The sequence below is a fragment of the Pristis pectinata genome, chromosome 29 (assembly GCF_009764475.1).
Source record: "Pristis pectinata isolate sPriPec2 chromosome 29, sPriPec2.1.pri, whole genome shotgun sequence".
Classification (NCBI taxonomy): Eukaryota; Metazoa; Chordata; class Chondrichthyes; order Rhinopristiformes; family Pristidae; genus Pristis; species Pristis pectinata.
The window spans coordinates 6,055,580-6,075,280 of record NC_067433.1 but is presented as its reverse complement, the minus strand read 5'-3'; the positions used below and the strand labels follow the sequence as shown (position 1 = coordinate 6,075,280).

Here is a 19,701-nt window from a genome sequence, read left to right as displayed (position 1 = left end):
TTCATTAAAATCTCATCCATCTCCTGTGGCTTATACATAGACAGCCATGCTGATCTTTAAGGGGACCTATTCTCTCCCTAGACACACTTTTACTCTTAATATACCTGTAGAAACTCTTGGGATTTTATTTAACCTTGCCTGCCAAATGCATCTCGTGCCCTCTTTTTAGCCCTCCTGATTTTCCTCTTAAGAGTACTCCTACACTTCTTGTACACGGAGATTTCTGATTGTTGCACCCACTTGTTCCTGATTGCCTAAACCCAATATATGCCTCCTTTTTTCTGGAAAGAGTGCAAAGAAAATTTACACAAATGTTGCCAGGGCTCAAGGGCCTGAGTTATAGGGAGAGGTATGGCAGGCTAGGACTTTATTCCTTGGAATGTAGGAGACTGAGGGGTGACCTTACAGAGGTTTAAAAAAGAGGGGCATAGATAGATAGGGTGAATGCACACACTTTTTCCCATGGAAATGGAACCAAAAACTAAAGGGCAAAGGTTTAAAGTGAGAGGGGAAAGATTTAAAAAGGAACTGAGGAGCAACTTCTTCATGAGCAGAGGGTAGTGCATATATGGAACGAACTACCAGAGGAAGTGGTTGAGGCAGGTACAAATGGGACAAGTTCTGGAAGGCACCTTGGTCAGCATGGATGAGTTGGGCCAAAAGGCCCACTTCTGTGCTGTATAACTCTATGACTCAAACAGAATTAAAGAGCCTTCTGATCACATGTAATCAATCTTATAGCCAGCAAGTACCAATTATCTCCATTCCATTCTTTTGTATTTATAATGTGACCAAGGGCCTGAACAGGTCACAGGAAGCAAATGTGCAGTGTTATCTCATTATACTTGTCTGAATCGCTTCACTTTAGCCATCACATGATGAAAAATTATAATATTAATTATCAGAACCAAGGAGTTAACACTGCATTAACAATTACAATACAAATGAAATGACTCCTTTTTATGAAATAATGTATCTAAAATTACACACATTACATGGGACTTTTACATTGGAAGTGGGGTGCTTACTAATAGCTAAGCATAGTGATCTGGGGAGGAAGTCTAAAAATTTAATTTGAGTACTAAGTTGTTATACAGTTTTGACAGAAAGAAACCCAGCAAGATTGGTTTGATTTTATAAAATAAACAGAATTAAAATTTTAACTTTCTCACATTTACTGATTTTAGTTTTTGACTGTTGCAACATTTGAAGAGTGAACATGCAGATTTTTTGTTAGGACTTGGCTCCAATGCAAGACCAAAGCTAATCGGCATCTTGGCACCGTTGTATGTTGTTCTGTTCCTGCACTTTTGTCGGTTGCTAATTTAGAAGAAATAATAAATGCTGATAGAGAGATCTCTGGTTGCTACAATTGTAAGTTTTAATCCCATTTAGGCTTCAAATTTCTGAAGTGAGAAGTGAAGACTTATGTGTATAATTATTAGTTATTAAGCTAAAATTGGCTCATTTAAATGCATGTGAATAGGTTTCACATTGGTAAAACATATCTGCATGAAACTGATGTTGCACTTACACAACTGCCGGAGAATTGAGTAAACTGTAAAAGTCATTTAAAAGATTTGTAAGAATGAGAAATGAAACATTTTGTTTTACATTTTGTGATTACACTGCCAAGGAAGGAGTAATTGATGTTAAGTTTCATTCTATCAAAACTAAAACCATTAGAATTTTTAAAAAATTCCAAGCATGAAAACCCAAGATTTAAAAATACCACGTGGATAAGCTGGACAGTGAAATTTTCCTTCCTACCTTGTGATGGGACTATTAGATACCAAATAGCAGTTGTAACACAACACAAAATGCTGGAGGAGCTCAGCAGGGTCTGGCAGCATCTATGGAGAGAAATAAACAGTTGGGCGTTTTGGGTTGAGACCCTTCATCAGTCCTCCAGCATTTTGTGTGTGTTGCTCCAGATTCCAGCATCTGGCAGAATCTCTTGTGTCTCTGTTATGGCAGTTGTAGTTTGGGAAACTTCATGATCAGAAAGGACATGTGATGCTAAAGATAATGGGGGCAGTCCTGGGCTCATCTGGAATTGCTACCCATATCTGCACTTACCCAGAATGGATGAAGATCTATCAAGGGGGCCCTCCTGACCCAGACCTCCTGGGATATGCTCTCAAGTGTTGCAATGCAGGGGCCCCGCCTTGAACAGCAAGATCCTATGAAGCACAATGTCATCACAACCTGGTTGCAACACCACAGGAAAGAAGTGACTGGTTTCCCACCTAATAGGAAAGATGTAGCTGCCCTGGAGATAGTACGAGGAGCTTCACCAGACTGTTTGTCTGGATTGGAGGACTTTGGTTACGGGAAGACATTGGACAAGGCTGGGCTTGTTTTCCTGGGAGGTAAGAGAGGCTGAGAGGTGACCCGATAGAAGTATACAAGATCATGAGAGGCAGAATAGGGTAGATATTTAAAATCTTTTTCTCACGATGGGGTATCCAAACACTAGAGGCTACAGTTTTAAGGTGGGAGGTTAAGGGTAAGTTTTTCAACAGAGAGTAGTTGATATCTGGAACATGCTGCCAGAGGGGAAGGTGGAATCAGATACAATTACTATGGTTAAGAGGCATTTAGAAGTTAAATAGGCAAGGCATAGAAGGTCCTAATGAGGACAAATGGTATTAGTGTAGGTGGGGCAAAATGTTGGCATGGATGTGGTGGGCGAAAGGGCCCATTTCTGTGCTCCACGCTTTATGACTCTGTAACAACCCACGGGAAATAATTCCTAATGTCAGTTTTATTGGAACATTTAGAAGTCCATTTTGTCGATAGGTAGATTCTTAAACAGTTTCATGTTTACCTCTCTGTGTCTGCTAGTTTCATTGAACTGTTGACCTAAAAGTAAGTAACTTAATGCTTCTATTAATATGTCTGATGGAATCACATAAATATATTCACTACTCTAAAGTTACAAGCCATCATTTCCAAAGCTGGTATACACACATGTGCTTCAGCTAAATTAACAAACTTATACTAGACTACTTGCTAACCTGGACAACCAGGAATAGCTGAAGCAGTCCTTTTCATTTTTCTCTCTCTTTTTTTAATCCTTTAGTAATGATTCAGTCATGATGGTAGCTGAGGAATACCTGCAATTATTTGACTTCAGAGAGATGAGCCTTGATCAGGCACTAAGGTAGGGTGAGTCTTGGATATCTTTTGAACTTGTTATTGCTGAAATTTTATTTTGTAGATGAAAAGATTTTTAATTGGTAATAAGTTATTAATAATGATATTAATGTGCATCTTTTATGATCCTGATTTTGTCCACAGAAAAATTTCTAATGCATTTGCACTGACTGGAGAGACTCAGGAACGGGAGCGAGTGTTGCACCATTCTCTAACCGTTTCAGGCAGTGTAATCCAGAGATTATTCACAGCAGAGGTATGAGAAACTAGGTGGGAATAGCCTCACTGTACAGCAGAGATCCATCTGAGCAGATTCACGTTTCCCACATGGCCACGGATTGAGAATACATGGCTATCTGACAAATATGCTTTCCAATAACTTTTGCAATAGGTTGCCACCTATTAAAAAGAATTATTCACAACTAATTTAAAAACCACTAGACTAGTGTATCTAGCCTTTTATAGTACTTTGTAGTTGGCAGGAAGAGTTGTCTCACTTTTAAATCTGTCGGAGAGAAACTGGGAGTAAAATCTGCACATGATCATGTCTGTTATCAGGCCCAGTTAGGGAGCTGAGTCGACGTACCTTAAAATATGTCCCAATATTAATCACGCTTGGTGATGCAAGGTGCATGTAATGCTTTCGCAAGTCCAGTTTTCACTGACCATTATGATGGAAAGCAATCTCCATCTCCAAGTTGTCTCAGCAGTAGAGACACACAAGATAGCAAAATGCTGGAAAATTTGGAGCAACACAACAAAATGCTGGAGGAACTTGGCAGGTCAAGACAGGCAGCTATGTAGGGAAATGGACAGTCAACATTTTGGGTGAGACCCTTCATCAGGACTGGAAAGAAAGAGGGGAGATGGCCAGTATAAAAAAGGTGGTGGAAGGGGTGGAGCAAGGGTTGGAGGTCATAGGTGGATCCCAGGTGAGGGGGGATGACAGGCAGCTGAGGGAGGGGAAGAGTGGGAATGGTGCAAGAAGCTGGGAGGTGTTAGGTGGATGTGACAAAAGGGCTGAAGATGATGGATTCTGATAGGAAGAGTCAGCAGTAAGAGATCATTGTTCTGTTTAATTCCTTTATATCTCTTTATATGCATTCTAGCATGTGAAAAAGGGCAAAGCTAACAAAATAAGCAAATCAGTTGTCAATTGTTGTTTGGGCTTCCTACCATATCACATTTAACCTGGAATTAAAAAGGACAAATGATAGTAAAAACAAAGAAAAGAGCTCATCTGATCTTATTTCTTCTTCTCCTTTGTAAGATGCTGTTCACACCATAACCTGCGCACTCATGGCTTTTAAATTCAGACCTTCATGGTAAGGTAAGTTTCCCAGGAACCAGGTTGCAGATATATATTAGGTAAATTATACCAGTGAGATGTAAACATGATGGCTGGCTATTCTCATCACAATAAGTACAAAGTATCTATGGCAGCATAAGGCACAGAATGGTACTTGCAGAAAGTCCACAAATGTAGTTCAAGAGTCAGAAGTTTCCAACTGAAGCAAATACTTCTCCATAAACAGTCTCATGCAAACAAATTCCCCAAGTCTTTGTAGGAAGTGTTGAAATAGTCCCCTCTTTCCCAAAGTGTTTTAGGACACAGACCATACTGAGGCTGCCACTGGTTCTACAAACTGCCCGTGGGTAATGCAAACCAAAGTCATCAAAATATCTCAAAAAGTCTGTATTGGTGCTCATCTACTCCTAGGGAAGGTATAAACCAGCCATGATGTTTAGTAATAGAACTTGACTGAACAGTTATCTGAAGAAAATAATTTTATGGCAAAGACATTAAATATAATGTGTCCATAGATGAGGTAACTCCTGGTTAACAAGAATGGGATTATTGGGAATAAAACAAATTAGTAGTACACTTTACAAACACTGAAAGAGTAGATGACTAATTACATGAGTATCTGAGTGCTAGTTGCTGAACGTATACAGCTGGACCACAGACTGAAACCTGCTGTGAAAAGCTGCATTTCCATGAAGGTGGAAGTTTCAAACTTGTTAGCAGATCTTCTGTGGCGTTTAGCCAACTGCATTTTGGTTTTTGGCCCAGAAAAGACTCCAGTGCAACACAAGAGCTTACTGCAACTCCCTAGCACTTATGGCAGGAAATCAGCCTGCTGCTCCTATGTTCAAATAAGAAGAAATGGCTGTGAGAGAAAAGGGAAAATATGAGGCAATTTGTTTTGAATAATCTACGTAACTAATATATTTAATTTAAAACAATGTTAAAGTTTTTTTAAAATACTTTTTAAACAAGTTCACTAATAGTTAATTGCTTTATAAACACTTTTGCTCCTGTTTCCTTACGCAACTGATTAGATCAACGTGCACATAAAATCAGAGGTGATATTAGAAAGTGGCGAAAAATTGTACTGGAGGTGGAAGACAACATAATAATCAGTCTGTGACAGTGATTCATACACTACTGCACAGTGTATACTTCCTTTAAGCTTTGAAGAATTCAAGTTTCTAAACAGAGTGCAAGTCATCCCACTAATAGTGTTCAGCTTTTTACTTTGACAGCATCAGACTTTTTAAGAGGCACAATCCTGACCTTTCCTGGCATTCGCGTGAAAATGTGCATTTTCTGACAGAAGACACCGAACAGTAATCTGATCCAGGCAGTCTTCTTTACTTGGTCTATGGAAATAATTGTAGCCTTTCTGCTGCTTTATGGGAAAATCAGTTGACACAACACACCAAGACATAGTTAGAATTCAATGACACAATGTTTGTTGTGCTTTGCAATCCAAGAAACTAAGCACATGGAAAACTGATGTGTGTATGAAGGCCATAATCCATTCAGCTATGTTTTGACTTGACTTTTATTGGAATAGTCTCCTCGCTATTGTACCTGGCCTCCAAAAATCAGATATGACTTCACCCTCACTCCAATTTCATATGGTTAATTTGAGCCTAACCCCAAAAAGAGAGGAAAATTAAATATCTCCTGGATATATTACTATACTGCTTCACTGTTGGTATTTTTTTGCTTCTTTAGAATCTTGGAAAAAAGTATGTCTAGTCAAGATTTCATAACTAACTTGGAGAGGGATGAATGATGGGAAGGATTTTCCAAAAGACTTTCTCAAGGTGACTATTTAGATTGCTTCTTTCCTTCCCTTCAACAATTTTCTCCTCGCATTAATTGATAATCTTGACCTTTATGGGGACAGGGTTTGCAAGAATTACAATTATTTTGTGGTAAAAGCTTTGAGTAGATGAACTCAAGATGGGCAAGTACTGAGAGCCCTTCCTTATCCAATACAAGGATGATTTGTTGGAAGGAAATCGTGATTTGAACCCTTACCCATGGCAGGAGCACTAAGAAAAACTGTGCTTTAATCTGCTTAGACTACGTGTAGAAATTTGAATAACTGTAACTTCTAGATTAATCTAGCCTATGAGGCAAATCCTCCATTAAAAACCACAAACAAAGTAGTGTCAAATAAATATACTGGTTAATTTCGTGCAAACTGGACAGGTAACTGCTGCCCATGGGTAAAGCACAGTCAACATCCAAAAATGATGTATTTATTCTAAACTTAAAAACAAACTGCTGGAGGAATTCACTGGGTCAGGTAGCATCTGTGGCGGGAAATGGACAGGCCGATGTTTCGGTTCGAGACCTTTCACCAGTCCAGATGAAGGTCTTGACCTGAAACGTCGAATGTCCATTTCCTTCCATAGGTGCATGCCTGACCCACTGAGTTCCTCCAGCAGTTTGTTTTTTTTTGCTCCAGATTCCAGCATCTGCAGTCTCTGTGTCTCTATTTATTCTAAACTGCCTACTCACTGGCTGTCTCTGTTGAACTTTCAAATAATTCCCTGTTTCTGGTTTCCAGAGTCTGTACCAGTCAATAAAAAGTAAGAAGCTCGAATGGGCCGTGTAAGTACCTAACAAATAGCCCCAGAAACTGGAGTTATTTATTTCATAATACAGGTTATCTTGTCCAATTGAATGAATGGAAAAAGTCAAGAGGGACATCAGGTCAATGCAGAAAATAGGGAAAGAAATGAGGTTTATACAGATACTAATGAAGAACATCAGATCCATACAGTCAGTCGGAGGGTCACGAGGACATGAGATCTGAACAGCTACTCCACCAGCAAAAGACATCAGATCAATACAGAACTAAGTTAGAGGCATCTGATCCATAGAGGAGCTAGCAAGCCATCAATTTCATAGAGAACCTAGTGAGGGGCATCATGTCCATATAGAGCCCAGATTAAATCAGGTCTCTGCCAAGCTCAGTGAGCAATGTCAGGTCAACATGGTGTCAGACATCAGATTTATGCAGAACTCAGTATTGAGCTTGACTCTACAGAGAATGCAGTGAGAGATATTAAGTGGATACAAAATCCATCCAGTAAGGTGCCGGAGTCTTAATCTAGTGAAAGACATCAGTATGGAATATCAGGTTCATACAGAGCCAGCCTAGATAGGGACATGAGAATTAGCACTATCCAGCGAATACTGTAATTATGCATACAGGGAGTCTCCAGGTAACAAATGGGTTCCATTTTTACAGACGTCCATAAATAAACTTTGTCCATAAGTTGGAAATACACAAAAATCACTCGATATGGTAACTGTATCTCTACAGTATTGTAAAGAATAGCATCAAAAGCACGCAAGATTGATAAGAAAGAACAATTACTAAAAATGGAGAGAGGAAACTAGTTCTGCCTTCATAGGAACCAACATATGTATGTACATCAGACTTTTTAAATTTAATATTATGGAGCTTTTTCATATGCAAGGGTGACTATAGTCGGGCACTCTTAACCTGAGGGCGGATATTAATTATGGTGGCCTCCTGGTGGATCAAGTGATAACAAATCACATAACTAAAATTAAAAATCTCACCGTACAGAAGCAGATAAGATTAAAATCCATCCTCTTTTCCATGAATTATTCCAGAGATGAAGAAGAGCTGCAGAAATCTATCATGCCAATGTCTGAAGATACCATCAACATAACGGGGCACAACAGACAAGGCAGCCCCTTCCTGGAAGTTCCACAAGATCACAAAGCTCCAACCTACAAGCAAGGATTTCTCAGCCGCAAGTTCCATGCTGACATTGATGGCAAAAAAAGTTAGTGATTTCCCCTATTACATTTCCAGTTGAAGGAACCCCAGGACTGTCCACTGCTATAGTCTCTCCTTCAGGAAAAAGAATGAAGAGAGAAAGAGGAAAAATAAGAAAAGGAAAGAGAAACAGAGAGGGAGAAGAAATAAGGATATTGCATTAATATCTTAACCATAGGTAGCATCCCTGCCCATATTGCACTGAAGTGATAGTCCGTATTTTGTGCTCAAGTCTCAAGGTGAGACTTGAAACCACTACCTCTGAGTCAGAGTCAGTGTGCCGCACTTGATGGCTGTGGGGGGGGGGGGCGCGGGGGGAAAGAGGAGAGGAAGCAACTGAGATCTCAAAGTTTGTGGAGGATAAGAAGGGATTAACACACAAACTTTGTGCACGATGTGGGAAAACCTTTGGTAAGGAGCTCACAGGGACCTGAGTGGGACAAGGGGCAGAGAGGTATGAAATATACATGCTTTACTATAAATGGCACCAAAGTATAGTGTAGTTATCATAGTGTAGGTGAGGTATTATGGTTGTTGGGTTGGGTCAAATTAGTATAGTAATTTAAACATCACAGGACAGATTTCTCTGCTGCAGGTGTGGCACCTCCATTCCTATATAATTATCTCCCCCGGGCCTTCTGCAGAAACATTAGCAATCAATTACTATTAGCAACTATTTGAAAACTGCTTCTCCCATTTGAAGAGTGTAGCTGTAGATGGCCAAAGTAATTTACCATCCGAGTCCTCAAAGCTGCTGCCATGGCAATGAGCACGTATCAACAGCCTACAACTTACAGGCGGAAGGATGTGGGTTCATGGGTGGTTGGATGCACGGTGAGTACTTGATAGCTTGTTCCTCTCAGGGAGTGCACAGTCAGAGAGTGATTGCTTGCACGAACTGGAGGCGAATGTGACGCAGCACTGTATGAAAAGGGTTGTGGAACATTTATAAGATGGTGATCTGGAGGTGGTGTAAAATGGACTTTTTATGTTTGGATATATATTTAGAATTCCTTGTAGAAACCAAAAGAAGGGAGTAGAATCTGTAAAGGTAATCAAATCTTGCCACAGGAAACTTATGGTCTTAACCTTCAGATTCAAATGATTTCACTGTATATAAACACAGAAGTCTTCCAGCATATTAAACCTGCTCCATCGTCCCATATGATACATTTACTTAACTTCCCTTCCCAGATCTGTTCCTAAATCCTTTAGTGTTGTCCTTCAAATGTATTCTATTATTCATCAAATCCTGTAATTGGCTCAGCTTCAATAGCCATGATGGACAATGGGCTGAATTCTGCTTTAGCACATTTTCATTCCTGGAGCATCCTGGTGATGGCCAAACACTTATAGAATAGAATGGCATCGTTATTTAGAACATAGAACACTACAGCACAGTAAAGGCCCTTCAGCCCACAATGTTGTGCTTACATTTTATCCTGCTCTAAGATCTATCTAATCCTTCCTCCCACATAGCTCCCCATTTCTCTCACTCCCAAGATCCCTCTGTTCCTCCACACTGCTATGAGTCCTGCCATTAATCTTGTATTCTGCCTTCAAATTCGATCTCCCAAAGTGTATCACTTCACACTTATCTGGGTTGAACTCCATCTGCCACTTCTCAGCCAGCTCTGCATTCTATCAATATCCTGTTGTAATCTACAGCAACCTTCTACACTATCCACTACTCCACCAACCTTTGTATCATCTGCAAACTTACTAACACACCCTTCCACATCCTCATCCAAGTCATTTATCAAAATCACAAAGAGCAGGGGTCCCAGAACAGATCCCTGCAGAACGCCACTGGTCACTGACCTCCAGGCAGAATATGCTCCATCTACCACCACCCTCTGTCTTCTATGGGTGAGCCAATTCTGAATCCACACAGCCAAGTTTCCCTGGATCCCATGCCTCCTGACTTTCTGAATAAGCCTTCCATGAGGAACCTGATCAAACACCTTACTAAAATCCATGTACACCACATCCACTGCTCTACCTTAATCAATGTGCTTTGGTCACATCCTCAAAGAATTCAATCAGGCTTGTGAGGCATGACCTGCCCCTCACAAAGCCATGCTGACTGTCCCTAATCAGCCTATGCTTCTCTAAATGCCCATAAATCCTGTCTCTAAGGATCTTCTCCAGTAATTTGCTCACCACCGAAGTATGACTCATTGGTCTGTAATTCCCAGGGTTATCCCTACTCCCTTTCTTAAACAAAGGAACAACATTTGCCACCCTCCAATCATCTGGTACTACTCCTGTGGCCAGTGAGGACGCAAAGATTGTCGCCAAAGGTGCAGCAATCTCTTCCCTTGCTTCCATAATAACCTTGGATATATCCATCCGGCCCCAGTGATTTATCTATCCTAATGTTTTTCAAAAGTTCCAGCACATCCTTTTTCCTCACGTCGACATGCCCTAGCATATCAGTCTTAGTAGTCAGCATTAGTAGTCTGAGAGAAAATAAGCCAGTCAGAAGTAGGGACTAGTACATGGCCTTCCAGATGGAAGTAAGGTGCTAATCCTGAGTTTTATCATATATCCTCCTGCCTCAGTCCACTCCACCGAGTCAACCAGTTAGTATTTTCCACCCCTAACACTTTGTGAACAGACCTAGTCAGAGGTCATAGAAGATGTGTAATATGTTGGTGTGTGGAGAAGGTGATTAGATGGATATGGGTATATTTTGAATTTTTCTCGAAATCAGAAGGGGTGAGAATCTACAAGTGCAGTCAAGTCTCCCACTGAAGTAATTTTTTGACTTATGAACACCTTCGGATTCATATTATTTCACAGATATTTAAGCAATTAAGGACTCCAATCAGCCCAATACATTGGTACCAGATTCCCATGCTCAAAGAAAATGAAAAGTTTTTTTTTTGTTATTTCCCCATAATACATCTCCTGGGTTATTTGTAACAGTGTCCAGGATATTAAATCTTTAATGCCTACAGAATACAGGACAATCATATAGGATGTGGGAAACCATGGGCAAGCAAGGGTGACCCAGGAATTCTATCATATAGTGCACTTTCTACACACTACATGCTTAATTTTATCAATAAATAATTGCATTTTTTAGTACACTGGTAGTGCTCTTCCAGAAATTTGTTTGGGGATCTTCATGTATTATGATGTGAACATCCCAGAAGGTCACTGAGCATGTGCGGTGGCATCAAACAAAGAACCCGTTTTGATGTCATCCACAAAATTGCTTTGCACAGGTGAGATCCACAAATGGCACAGACCTAGCAAAGTAAAGCAGATCTTAACTGGAGGCTTGAGGGCTACATCAGTGTTACTTCCGAGGATCCTGAACTTACATGGGCCAGTGCGGGAGGATCTGAAATGTCATTAACCTCCAGATTGCATCCTCCGATTACACCCCCTTGTGGTTTTCTCAGTGTCACTCCCACTTCTCCCTCACCCATCCATACTACCAATGTCCTCAAACCTACTGATCACCCATCCCCATGGGCCAACTAAATTCCTCCACAAATGCTACAATACAAAACTAGGCAGAGGAAAGACCTTTCTGTGCCCAAAGACTGAGCCTTGGCTCTCATTCATGAAAGAATTTTGAAACTACAGGGCCTCCATAAAACTAGTGTGAGCTAGAGAAAAGCACCATTTTAACATGCCTTTTTTTAGATCCATGCTACTTTCAGCCCAGTAAAATTTGCTTCAGTGCTGTGGCTATTTCTAATTCTTGCTTTCCTATGTTCCACAGCACCGTGGGGAAAGAGAAGCTGGAAAACCTTTTATGCTGTATTAAAGGGAACAATCATCTATCTGCTCAAGGTAATCTCTCAAATCTGGCTTGAACATCTCTCAACCAACCTTTCAGCCTGTTTCATTGATACTTCACCTTTCTATATTCTGACTAAGCTCCTAACTCAACTCATTCCTTCTCAGTTTCATCTTTTGCCACAATCTTAAGGTAAACAAAATTCCAAAGAGAGGGGAAAAGCTGCATTTATAAGTGTGGTGGTTTGGAAAGAGGAGTCCTATTCTATCTTATTCAAAGAAAACTACAGTAAACACAAAATTCAACTGCAGGTTGCTAGCAGTTTGAATTGTTAGGTATGAATTATCCCAAACATATTGATCACATCCAAGTTTTCAGATTTAATGCTGGATCACTTCTGAGGCAACCTGGCCAGTTCTGACTGCAAATCTCATGTATGGTAAGGAACGATAAAGAGAAAAATGGGACACATTACCAATGGCACTCAGACACTGTCCCTCTGTGCCAGCTTTTCTTTCTATGAATCTACAAGGACATAATCATTCCCTAAAATACCCTATTACATCAATGGGGCTTTGATGCAATTTTAACTGAGGCCTAAGTACAACTAGGCAGAAGTAGGTTTGCATCTGCTTTCAAGCCAATAGGTGACATTTTTAGCAACTCCAAAACTTTTAAGGGGTCTAGAGAAGGAGAACAAGGACATTTCTGGCCACTCAGGAGCTCGGTCAACTGAACATATTTGGTCTCTAGTGGTCAAAGTTGATCATTTCCTATTTTTGCCAGCTTATGTGAAATAGACAGCCTTCAGTACTGTAGTGTTCTGTTAGCACCACCTAGTGTCCTTTACTGAGCAACAGATAGAGTGAAGAAAAACTAGTAATGTAACTATTGTACAAAACCTTACATAGTGTTGGATCATTGGGAGGACCTTACAGACCTCTAAGCTCGCCCATCATTATTTTTATTCAACAATAAGTTCAATCGTGGAAGTAATATTTCAGAAATGAAGCTGGGCCAGTGGTAATAGGTATGATCTTCTGACTGGGCCTGAAGTTAATAAAGGTAGACACAAGATACACAGATCTCACACACGTTACATCCCACTAGTTACTAACACAAATCTGTAGTCCTCTTAAACTAATCAATAGTAAACATTCCAAAATAGTAGAATTAAATACTATCTTGAACCATGTTTGATCCAAGAGCTTTAATGTACTTCCTTTCATAAGGGACCTTAAGCACTGGATGACTCTAAAGTGTAATACTAAAACACATAAAAAACTAAAAACATGGTCATGAGGTAATAATAAAGCTGTTTCCTCTTCCACCTCACCACCAAAACACACACACAATATTATTTCACAGGTGACAAATAAGCAACATCTCTTAAGCTACCTTTGGATCTAAGAACCCAATAATCGTGTTTCTCTTCCAAGTGTGCACTACAGCTGTGAGATAAGAACATTGTACAACTATTTAAATAAAGTGTACATCAACATAAATTACATCAAACCACCCATGATACACGAGTAAAATCCCACGCATTCTTCCAGCCAATATAATGACAGCAGTACTTTATATATTTATAAAGTATGTCTTCCATGGCTAAAAGCTGCAGGGAAAGGAAGCAATGCAAAATGAAGAGGTTTGAAACAACATCCAGAGCTGTACTTTGATGCTCACAGAAAAGTTATTAGTAGTTCTGTCACTGCAGAACTGTTGTCATGAACACCTCCCTTCAACTACCCACCCATCCACCCTCCTGCCCATCCCAACACAGTACTATCTTCTCCCAAGCCTTTCCTCTCCTTCCTTTCAGGCTGTGGCCATCATAGGCACTTGGTGGCAAATGGTAACTATACAATCAATTTAGAAGAGAGAGAATGCAGCAGTAACACTCTTATCCCAAGCTTTTCAAATCTTTCCCTCATGCAAGGGGGGAGGGGTGGAGGAAAATTGCATGCAAGCTTCAGAGTTTCCATTACTTTCTAGCTCTCCTCTTCCATTGAGGAGGAGGTGATACGCACATCCAGTAATGATCACTTTACAATGAAACCATGCACCACCTCCAGAGTCACCCACTAATTAATGGTTGGATGGCCCTCAGTTCCCAGTAAGTGGATTGTGTGCCTAGAACAACATTATCTCTCAGTGATCCAGTAGGGCAACCAGGGTCAGATAAGGATGTGGCAGATTCTGAAAGTATGTTGAGAATGCCAGCTAACTCTAGGAGTACAGTAGAATTAAACCCATCAGGGACATTCAGGGTTTAAAAGCTCATCTATAAAACTACATCACCTCCTTGCTGCAATACTTGTGTGTCCTTAAGTACGAGTTGTTGGAACCTAAAGTTGCATCTACCATTGTTCTGTTGTCAAGGTGCTCTCATCTGCTCTCTATCCTAGTCACATGATGAAATGCATTATCTCATTACCCTTCCTAGGATGAATACAGGCCTGATAAGCAGTCATCAGAGGAGGCGATCAGCATTCACCACTCATTGGCAACCAAAGCTGCTGAATATAACAAGCGCCCTCACGTTTTCCGTCTGCAGACAGCTGATTGGCGAATCTTTCTATTCCAGGCTCAGTAAGTATCATACCAGCTTTGCTGGGACAACAACAATGAATGATAAATTTTACCTCTCCAGCAGTGCTCCTCTCCCAGACCACCCTGAATATACAGTACAAGGTGAATTCAAATGTGCAGATTAATAGTTGAGCAATTTAGGTTTTCCATACTTTATGAATCCTTATACCCCAGAAGGAGGCAACTTTGACCCACTGTGTGATCCTGTTCTCGGACTTATTTTGCCCTGTAACCTATTCTCTCCACATTTCCCTTCAACTATTCCCAGATTCCTACCATTCACTTAAACACTTGGGGCAATTAACTTCCCAGGCCACACAGCTTTGGGCCATGGGAGGAAATGGAAGTGCCCAAGCAGTCACAGGGACAACAGGTGGCAGCAGCGTTATTAGCTGCACCACTGTGCTTCCTATAATGGGTAAGCTTTGATTCCATTGTCCAGTTTGTGAAATTCTAATTGCAATATCATGAATGGCATATGCAATGAATAATCTGATGATTCATAAGCATTTTAGTCAGGAGTTGTCATGTATCTTCACAAGACCTACACAAATAGAATAGTGGGGCATTTGCTTTATTCTACAGTCTGAAAATTTCTCAGTTTTGGTTACAGTACTCAGAAAGATACCTGGTTTATCCCTGCAGAAAGGGAGAAGCAAGCAGAGATGGTTACCAACACTAGTTACACTGAATAGACCAAGCAGGTCACTAATCTTGAGTGACATTAAGCATGTCAATATCAGCTATGTATATAACTAGTCTTTTGCTCATGTGAAGATAGCAAAGAAAAACTAGGTGTTAGACCTTTGCAGTGCCCAGACCAGCCTTCACTATTGTGAAGGCAAGTGCTCTGTGATACAAGGCCTTCATTGCTCTTCCTTTACAGAGAAAGCTTCATTAGACTGTAATCTCCACACACACAAAGGGCATTGAACATTCTTGGCAGCATTCTGTAGCACCAGCTGTCACACCAACTATCACCACTGCTAATCTTTCATCAACCAGTGTTCTGTACTTCATTGCATGATTCTTCTGGAATCTGAAACCTTTCACTAATTAAAGCAATGTCATTGCCACACTTGAAGCAATATTGCACAATTGCATAAAACTAAAGTATTGGAATGACTTTGTTTTAATGGGTAGTGCTCTTTTGGTTGAATTATGTTCTCTAATCTTATAAATTGAACATATTATTCATTTGGATACTGGACACAATACTGATGGAAGAAATGAAACCTAAATGAATAAGCCTGCAGAAGCTGGAAATCTGAAATATAAACACAAATGCTGGAAATTCTAAGCAATCAGATAGTAACTGTGAAGAGAAAAGAGTTAATATTTCACATCAATGACCTTGCATCAGAAACCATGATGACTACGGTATCATGACAAACAACATATTTTTTACATTAATGGGATGTGAATGTCATTGGCAATTTAATTAAATATCTGCCCCTGAACAGTGAAGGCAATTAAAAGTCAACCACAGTCGTGGACCTGGAGTAGATTCAGACTAGAGACCAGACAGGCTAAGGGCAACAGATTCCTACCCTGGAGACATTACTGAACAAGGTGGGATGTTTCTGACAATCTGGTTACTGTTACTGGGACTAGCTTTAATTCCAGGTTTATTAATTGCTTGAATTTAAGTTCCCTAGCTGACATGGTGAGATTCTGTGCTGTACGACTCTGCCTCTGAATTGACATGATAGATGTTTAGAGGCTGTTTTATCTGACTGGAGAGCTTAGAACTCCAGGGCCTAGCCCTTGGGTAAGGGACTGCCCATTTAGGACTGAGAAGAGAAATTTCTTATTTCAAGTTGGGGTAATTCTCTACCCTAGAGAACCTGTGGAGGCTCAGTCCGTTGAAGCTAGATTTTTAGATGTTTGGATACTGAATCAAAGGTTGTGGGCTCAGGAATGTGAGCCTAATGTAGTGGAGTAGACATGCTTTTATTGAATGATGGGGGATGCTGTTTCCATTTCTTACATTCTTAGTTTTTGGCATTGTTACACAGCTGTAGGGGTCAGAGTGAGTCAGGTCTGGTGGTTGTGGGAGTATTGTAGCATAGTGGTTAAATTGCTGGATTAGCAGCCAGAGTTCTAGACCACTGATCGACAGAAGCTTAAAATTTTATATTTCTTGTTAAATTATATTAACTCATTAAATTATGTTATATATCATTTATATTATAAAAATATAAAAAAAGGACAAGTAAGGCAGTCCACAAGAGCATGACTGATCTTCTCTATTTTCCTGCCCTGTCCCCAAATCCCTTGATTCCACCAATATCCAGAAATCTACTAATCTCAGTTTTAAATGAAGTCAATTATGAGCCTCCAGATTTCCAGGGCAGAGGATTCCAAACTCAACAGCTTTTGAGTGAAGAAATTTCTCCTGATTTCATGTTGTATCTTCTCCCAAATTTCTCAAGTCTTGGTCATCTTTTGCTGGTTTATTAAACTCTCCAATCCCAATAGGCTTATAACTTTGGCAACATTATGAGCATCTTGTGGACAAGTGTGAGATGTTGCACCTTGGTAGGTCAAATGCTTGATGAAAGTATCCAGTAAATGGCAGGGACCATTCGGAGCACTGATATACAGAGGATTCTTGGGGTAAGTCTATAGCTCCCTGAAAGTGGCACACAGGTAGATAGGGTGGTAAAGAATGTGTACAGCATACTTGCCTTTATTGGTTGGGCATTAAGTTGTTAAGTCATGTTGCAGCTATATGAAACTTCTGGAGTATTGTGTGCAGTTCTTGGTTGCCCCATTACAGGAAGGACATGGAGGCTTTGGAGAGGGTGCAAATGAGGTTCACCAAGATGTTCCCTGGATTAGAGAGTATTAACTATAAGGAGGAGTTGGATAAACTTGGATTGTTTTCTCTGTAGTGTCAGAGGCTGAGGGGCAACCTGATAGAAATGCCTAAAATTATAAGAGGCATATATATGGTTGATAGTAAGTGTCTTTTTCCCCAGGGTGGAAATGTTAAATACTAGAGGACATGGATCTTAAGGTGAGGGGAGGAAAGTTTAAAAGATATTTGCAAGGCAAGTCTTTTACACAGAGAGTGGTAGGCAGCTGGAACGCACTGTGAGGGGAGGTGGTAGAAGGCAGATATGATAGCAGCACTTAAGAGGCATTTACACAGATACATGAACAGGTGGGAGATGGAGGGATATGGATCACATGACCCATATCCCTCCATCTCCTGCTTTTCATGTGTAGGCACATGGGATTAGTTTAAATTAGCATCATGGTTGGGCACAAATATTGTGGGTTGAAAGGCCTGTTCCTGTGCTGTATTGTTCTATGTTCTTTCAAACTGGTAAAGTCATCAGTTAGTCATGATGAGGTCACTTCTCACAAGGAGTTGAATTTCTCAATGAAATGAATAATCACTAAGAATTAATGAGTAATTTCTTTAAATATTTACCATTGTTTATAAACCGCCAAAACTTTTAATCTTATTTTCCAATTAACTTTAGCTACCTTCTCCTCATAACTATGTAATTTTTGCTCCTCACAGCTATAAATGTTAACAGTGGTTTTAGACTTGGGCGTCAGTCTTGAGTTCAAGGTAAAATTCCATCTTATTCTGAGCCCTTACTGTGAAATTTCTCATTAATCCTATCTTATTACAAAAGACAGGGTCTAAAATAGCCGCTTCACTGGTTGATTCAAACATATTTTAAAAAATGATCCTAAATGCTTTTTATGAACAAAGCTGCATTATTACTTCTATCACCCAGAGTTTACAGCAGGGTTTAATGCTTGGTAAGAGCAAAATTATAGAAACCATGAGTATTGATTTCCAGAGATAGTCTCAATGAGCAGTTCCCTTCTCTGGAAAACACAAGCCAGGGTATCATTCATTATGAGCTCTATCAATGTCTTAATGCATAATCACAATATTTCAAGACATGCTTTAAGCAAATTGTAGACTTTCTGAATAATAGTCAGACCACCAGTTTTACGGTTTTACAATTTCCTTCAGGCCTCAAGTTTAGAAGTGTTCTCTCCCAAACCAATCAGCAAGGCAAAAATAATTTGAAAGCAATCTGATTTCAATTACACGAATTACTTAATGATAATACTGCCTTCCTGTCATCTCTAACAGAAGTGCTGAACAGATGAACTCCTGGATCACCCGGATCAATCTTGTGGCTGCTATGTTTTCTTCACCTCCATTCCCAGCAGCTATTGGATCAAAGAGGAAATTTAGTCGTCCAATATATCCAGCTACTGTCTCTAAACAGTCAGAGGTACAGTCCTGTGTGCATTGATATAATTTAGTTTTAGTGTATTCTTACTACCAAAGTTTCTCCTTCCAAAACAAAGCAAATTATCAAAAGCCTAATAAATCCAAAATGGTAGCAACTATGAAGTTCTCCGAGATCTTGTCATAACTGGTGTATCAGGTGACATTGCCCACAGACAGTCGCCTGATCTGGGATGACACAGAAGTCAGAATTCAGAAGTCAGAAAACATCCATTTTTCTATTTATAATAAAGCTGAAGATTACAAATCAGCTCAAGGACTCTGAAAGTTGAATTTTGAGTAATATGAATGAGATGTACATACGTTAATGATAAACTCAACTGGATAGACTGAAGCAACAATTAGAGGAACCTTTTTCTACTTTGATCAGGGCAAATAAAAGAAAGTAAGATTGCATTCATATCACATTTTTCATGTTCTTTCCAGAACATCCCAAAGCGACTCACAATTAACGATGTATTTTGAAGAATAATTAAAGTGGAATGTACCAAAGACAGCTAGCTCACAGCAAATTCCCAAAAGCTGCAAAGTGATAACAACTACGTACTCTGTTTTAGCAGATACAATAGCAATATTTAAGAGGAATTTAGACAGGTGCATAAACAGGCAGGGGATGGAGGGATGTAAACCAGGCACAGACAAATGAGATTAGTTTAAATTGGCATCATGGTAGACACAGACATCGTGGAATGAAGGGCCTGTTATTGTGCTGTACTGTTCTATGTAGGTAGGTTAATTTCTAAGACAGAGGTAAAGGTGAATAAAACTGAGCTTCACTTTCTCTGTAA

At 39.9% G+C, this 19,701-nt stretch overlaps 1 protein-coding gene across 1 annotated transcript in view; it reads left to right on the top strand.

Annotated features, from left to right (window-relative positions):
- Nucleotides 1-6,193: 6,193 nt before the first annotated feature.
- Nucleotides 6,194-19,701, top strand: part of LOC127584156 (PH and SEC7 domain-containing protein 3-like) — a 53,680-nt gene continuing 40,172 nt past the window's right edge. Inside the window, exons 1-6 of the mRNA XM_052040736.1 lie at nt 6,194-6,276; nt 7,029-7,072; nt 8,108-8,283; nt 12,016-12,086; nt 14,480-14,625; nt 18,752-18,896. Of these exons, the coding sequence (XP_051896696.1) occupies nt 6,238-6,276; nt 7,029-7,072; nt 8,108-8,283; nt 12,016-12,086; nt 14,480-14,625; nt 18,752-18,896 (621 nt within the window). The 5' untranslated portion in view covers nt 6,194-6,237. The remainder of the gene's footprint in view (nt 6,277-7,028; nt 7,073-8,107; nt 8,284-12,015; nt 12,087-14,479; nt 14,626-18,751; nt 18,897-19,701) is intronic.